The sequence below is a fragment of the Cynoglossus semilaevis genome, chromosome 17 (genome assembly GCF_000523025.1).
Source record: "Cynoglossus semilaevis isolate Cse_v1.0 chromosome 17, Cse_v1.0, whole genome shotgun sequence".
NCBI lineage: Eukaryota > Metazoa > Chordata > Actinopteri > Pleuronectiformes > Cynoglossidae > Cynoglossus > Cynoglossus semilaevis.
The window spans coordinates 14,018,033-14,024,292 of NC_024323.1; the positions used below are offsets into that span (position 1 = coordinate 14,018,033).

The 6,260-nt window shown below is 46.0% G+C and overlaps 1 protein-coding gene across 1 annotated transcript; it reads left to right on the forward strand.

The window, feature by feature from the left end:
* Positions 1–215: 215 nt before the first annotated feature.
* LOC103393546 (potassium voltage-gated channel subfamily C member 3-like) lies at positions 216–4,445 on the forward strand (the record flags this gene model as incomplete). The annotated part of the gene is made up of 2 exons (XM_017040639.2): positions 216–1,104; positions 2,669–4,445. Coding segments are annotated over 2 exons (1,266 nt in total), but the record flags the coding sequence as incomplete, so codon positions are not given.
* Positions 4,446–6,260: the final 1,815 nt, after the last annotated feature.

Here is a 6,260-nt window from a genome sequence, read left to right on the forward strand (position 1 = left end):
ATGAGTTCCCAATCTGACAGTGTTTGATCAGTAAACACAATCAGCAGAAATATAATATTAAATATAAATATAAAAAAATATAAAAAGAAATGTCATATTTACCAGAATAAAAACTCAGTCCCAGCTGCTGAGTCTCTGTTTGTCGTTCTCTCGTCTCTAACGTTAACGTGTCAATCAACTACGTCTGAATGTAAACAAACCAGTGACTCCTTCTCTCTCTCCCGCTCTCTCTCGCCCTGCAGATCGTGTACGAGATGGTCACCGACAGCTGGCTGACCTACGTGGAGGGCGTGTGCGTCATCTGGTTCACCATCGAGGTGGTGGCCCGCGTCATCTTCTGCCCCGACAAGGCAGAGTTCTTCCGCAGCGCCCTCAACATCATTGACTTTGTGGCCATCGTGCCCTTTTACCTGGAGGTGGCGCTGCAGGGCCTCTCCTCCAAAACAGCCAAAGACGTACTGAGCTTCCTGCGTGTGGTGCGTTTCGTCCGTATCCTGCGTATATTCAAGCTGACCCGTCACTTTGTGGGTCTGCGGGTCCTGGGCCACACGCTGCGGGCCAGTACTAACGAGTTCCTGCTGCTCATCATCTTCCTGGCGCTGGGCGTCCTCATCTTTGCTACAATGATCTACTATGCCGAGCGCATCGGAGCCGACCCGGGCGACCCCACCGCTGCGCTCCACACCGACTTCAAGAACATCCCCATCGGTTTCTGGTGGGCCGTGGTGACCATGACCACGCTGGGGTACGGAGACATGTTCCCCAAGACGTGGTCAGGGATGTTGGTGGGGGCTCTCTGCGCCTTAGCCGGCGTGCTAACCATCGCCATGCCCGTGCCCGTCATTGTCAACAACTTCGGCATGTACTATTCCTTGGCCATGGCCAAACAGAAGCTCCCCAAGAAGAGGAACAAGCACATCCCCAGAGCGCCCCAGCCAGGAAGTCCCAACTACTGCAAGCCAGATGCACTGGCCATGGCCACCGCCTCACCCCACAGGCTCATGGGAAATGTGCTCGGGCCGGGCATGGTTGGATCTGGCAGCATGCTGGGTACCGGAGACTGTCCTCTGGCTCAGGAGGAGATCATTGAGATCAACAGAGCCGGTGAGTTCACGTCTACAGAAACACAGTACCGGGCGATACGATACTTATCGGCAACAATACGATATATATTGCGATATATTGTGGTACTGTCGGCACGCCGATACAGAGGAATATACGTTTGGAATCACTACAGAAGAAGGAAAAGAAGGAATATTTGACTGGGAATTTAAAAAAAATCCATACATTGCTGCAGAATATAAAAAAAAATCTAAACAGTGCTGCAGAATATCGAAATATATAATATTTCAATATATTAATAATTTCTTAGAAGTACAGTATTTCCTGTTCCTGTACTCTAGTACTTCATGGTAAAATCCACATTATCCCATAGACTTTACACCAACAGTAAAGCTGAGTATAAATCCAACATTTAAAGAGCGGCGGTTATTTCCATCACAGCGCGTGATTCGCCCTAAAAAAATATAAAGAATTCCGTTCATCGCTGTCGTTTCCGAAGCTCAGCTCCGCGATAAGAAATCTTCACATCTACTGCCTCGTTCATCTGTTACACGTCAACAAACAGCCCGTTACTTGAACAATCGACCGCGACCCTCTGAACATGGTCGTGAGTAGAAGGTCAGACTGCGTGTCCTACAAAGGAGTTATGACACATCATAAAGACGCGCGGCCGTAAAGCTGCCACTGTGATCCATCCCAGCTGCTCCTCAGGAGGTCGCGCTGCCTCCGCAGGCCGCTGCGCTTCGTCCATATTTAATCACCTACTGCGTGGCTGTGATGACGATCACCGCCTCACGCCACTGTTTCTGCTTCTTGTGTCATGCAATGCTCTCTCTCTCTCTGTGTGTGTGTGTGTGTCTGTGTGTGTGTGTGTTCTCGCTCACAGTCAGATCAGTAGCAGTACTAGCTAACAGCGCCTGCAGATGCGTTGATGCTCAGACTCACCACTAGGCTGTCACTGAGGCTGTAGCCAATTACTGCGAAGTTTATGATATTTATGATATGAGTATTTGTCCAGTACTGCAGTATATTTTACCCTGAGATCAAACTCTGTCACTGCTGATGCTTCAGAGCTTTGATCAAAACACGTTTATCACAGTACAAAAAATACTGTTCTGATCCGACAAAGTACAAAAAAATTCGATGTTTCGAGAAACTGCACTGAAATGTCCACACGACTGTGTGAATACAGGTGTGTGTGTGTGTTCTGCTGGTCATGTGACCAGGATATTTATCACAGTCTACCGTAGTGACAGTTTATTTCTTTCTCCTTCTTTCCTCCCGACCCCAACCCCCCCCCCACCTGTCTCTCCTCACCCACTCCCACTCCCTCCTCCTCACCTCTGCTCTTATCTCCTTTTTCCATTTTTATTGCCTTTGTGCTGACCACCTCACCTTCACCTTCTCACCTTCATTCATCTTCCCTGGACATCACTCACTCTCAACTTTCCCCCTCTTCCTGTCTCATTTCTTCAAGCGTCCTCTTCCCTCCTTCCTCGTTTCCTTTCCTTGGATGTCAACCTGTGTCCTTACCTTTGAAATTCCCTCTTTTAATTTCATTTAATTTATTTTTCTCTTCCCGTCCCTCTGCCTCTGTCTGTCTCAGACTCCAAGCAGAACGGTGACACAGGCGCCAACGCGGCGGCCTTGGCCAACGAGGACTGCCCCACCATAGACCAGGTGCTGGGAGACGAGCGCAGCCCGGCCACCGGAGGCCTCGGCTCCACCACCAGCCGCGAGCGTTACCCGCACGACCGGGCCTGCTTCCTGCTGCGCGCCGGCGAGTTCCAGCGCACAACGGATGGGAACGTTCGAAAAGGTAGGAGGGCGGATGGGCGGAGGCAGAGGAATGAGGGAGGAAAAGGAGAAGGAAGAACAGCAGCAGGAGGAAGAGGAGGAGGAGGAGGAGGAACAGGAGGAGGGTTGGAGGGAAGGCGGTACCTCAGTGACAGCAGCGGGCTGTCATTGGACGCTTGGTGTTGATTGGTTGGAAAGGAACTGGGTCCGAAAACAGTCGACGTTAACGTGCACGCACGCACAAACACACACACACACACATTGCAAATATTGCCCAATATTTTTTGTGTACAAAAAAAACATTTAACATCTTTTTATTATTGTTTTTTAAACTAGGATTTAATCACTTTTATCTGCAGAAAAAAAATATATTTATTTTTTATTTTTTTGAAAATAATTTCCTCGAAATGTTCATCAGTACAGACGCCGTGATTGGCCAATCCTCCTGATGAGTCAGATCAGTGTTGTCCAGTCCAGTTCGACTTTAAAACGACAAAATGAACTGCGTTCTACTACAGTACTCCTCACAGTACCTGTGTACTATAGTCCTGCCTCTGTACTGCAGAGGTACTGCAGTAGCTGCTGCAGTACCAGCAGCCGCCATCGTGTACAAATGAGAGAATGCAGTGCACTGTACTGTACAACCAGAAATGTACTCAGGAAATCACCTTCAAAAACATCGAACAAAGACATTTAAAAAAAACAAATGTAATTCTTACTTCCTGTCCTGTTTAGTCTAGGGGGCAGCAGTGAGTTCTGCGTCGACTCAGACGTGATACGTAGTTTATATTAGTTCAACTAATAGGAGGTAGACTTTGTTAATACAGTTAATCTCCCTTGTTGCCCTAAAACATAGTGGGGGAATTACCGCCCCCTTCAGGCTGAAGGGTTGTTTCCTCAGCAGTAGAATTAGAAAACTGATCATTTTAATATTGAAATGTGTTATTAATGACTTTGTCTCACAGTTTTAATGAAGCACCTTTTTTTAACTAATTTTATCTCTTTATACTTTTTTATTATTTTTTATATTATTGTTTAAAACAATTTATTTTTTTATGTAATGAATTCATCTGAATCACAGCAAAGCATCAAAATCCCAGTGCTAATGAAACAGGAGAGAGACACAGACTAACGGTCAGCTAATGACACACACACACACACACACACACACACACTGTGTGAGTGCGTGCCTGCCTGTGTGACTTCAAGGCTTCTCACCGTTCACCGTTCGTTAGCCAGTTCTCGTGCCTTCCCTCCTTCACCTGTACAGTAGAGGCAGCAGGGAGGTCAGAGTTGAAGGTTAAAGGTCACACCGTAGGTCCATGTCTGATAGATGGCGCTGCTGTTGTTGTTGTTGTTGTTGTTGTGTTTGTTGTTGTTGTTGCTGCTGTGTCACTGTCTCCTTCCCCAGGTTTGAGCAGATCATGCGTCTGTACGTCGGCTCTTGTCAGTCTGTGTTACACTGTCCATCTGTCTTTCTGTTTTTCTCCATTTGTTTCCTTCCTTTCTTTTTCTTTTTTTTTTGTTTTTGTTTCCTTGTTTCTGTCTGACCGGCCGTCGTTCTCCGTGTGTGTGCGTTTGTGTCCTTTTTTGTTTGTTTGTTTGTGATTTGTGTCCTTTTTTCTTTGTTTGTTTGTTTGTGTTTTTTTTTGTCTAGCTGTTTTCCCCTCCTCCTGCTCCTCCTCTTCCTCCTCCTTCTCCTCCTCTCACCCAGTTTCCTCTCACTCTGGCACTTGCAGATCAGCACTGGGGGTTGCGGGTGAGGAGGTGGGGAGGTGGAGGGTTGCTGAACACACACCCCCACGCTATCGTCCTTGAAAGCACTTTGGGACGCGGCTGCGGCCTAATGGGCTGCCGACTCCCGGGCTGCGTTCATGGACACGGGTTTTGATTTGTGTGGTTCAGGACATTTACATAATTGAGGTCGTCCAAAAAAAAAAAAAAAAAAAAATCTAATATAAAAAACAAAACTAAAAGAGAAGAAGTTTCACTGATGGATGAACGTAAAGTCGGGGGAATCCGTTCAAACTGGTTTGTTCCAGATTGACTGCCAGAGTGAAAGAGACTGCTGAACACTGGTTGGTCTGTTGCCCCACCAGCACAGTGAGAGCTGGTTGCTGATTGGTCATTTGGTCGGTTACCTTTGTCTTTTTTACTCTGGAGCTGAGCTCAGGTCAGTTTTTGCAGCACAACCTACGGAGGGCGCTGTTTTTTTTCCCAACAGCAGTTTTCGCCTGCTGTCCTCTGACAGAACAGGCTCCGACTGATTGGATTCTTCAAAAAAAAAAAACTGAACAAATGAAAACTCGTGGTTGACACTTCCTCCGAGGCTGAGCTGGAACACTGACCGACTGCTGGTGTAGTGCTTTAAAGGGCTGCTTTAGCTAACAGCTCCTGGGTTAGTGCACATGGAAATACCCCAAATACCCAGCAGGCCCCTTGGCTGACTGAGGAGCTGGCAGGCGAAGAAAAGAAAAGACAGACAAAAAAACAAAAAAAAACGCCAAACGCTTTTAATATTTTCTACCCGTGAAGTCTACGTTAATCCGTTCAACGTCCCCGTCTTTAACAGATCCTGATGCGTTTTCTATGTCAAATCTGACAATATTCACAGGGACACGTCGTCAAGGTGCGAGAGGAAATAACTAACAATATACTGTAAAAATAAGATAAAAGTTCGCAGTGATGAATCTGGTTTTTTTTTTAAGTAGGACTGTAAACGTGCCGTTCTTTTATTTTGAAGGTCGACGCTGCTCCTCAAAGACTTTAGGTCTCGTCATCTTTAACATCGATCCACTGATAGTAAATAAAATGCCAATTACATGTTACATATATATATTTATATTTTTATAAGTTTTTGTGGTCAGGTGACCACAGTTCAAGTCCGGGACCCATAGTTTGGGAACCTCTGAGCTTTGAAAATAAACCATCTTTTGCACCAATAATCAATAAATTGTTAATTGCGACCCAATACAAAACCAACCCTTGGCTATTGGTCTAAAACATCTTTTAGACTTTATTCTGGTAGCATTGGTCTGAATGACCTTTGACCTGTTGTTTTGAAACATTGACAGATTATCTTTAAATAAAGGGATGTGACTGGATTCTTTTTCGAATGAAGTCAATTTATCAAGCTGTTTATCAAGTACATTTTTTCCCGCTGACCCACGAACTGGCACCGGTCCCCAGACCAGGGGTTGGGAACCCCTGCTTTAACATGTGTCCTTTCTGCAGGCTTCAGATTGGACCGTCAAAAATATGAAAAACAATTTCCAAAAATAGAATAAATCCAACGTTTAACGTAGAACTTTAAACTGAAATGATTCCTTTTTTTTTGTGTAGATTTATACTAGAACCCACACATGGTGTTGGGGGGGGGGGGGGGGGGGGTGACCGCGGTC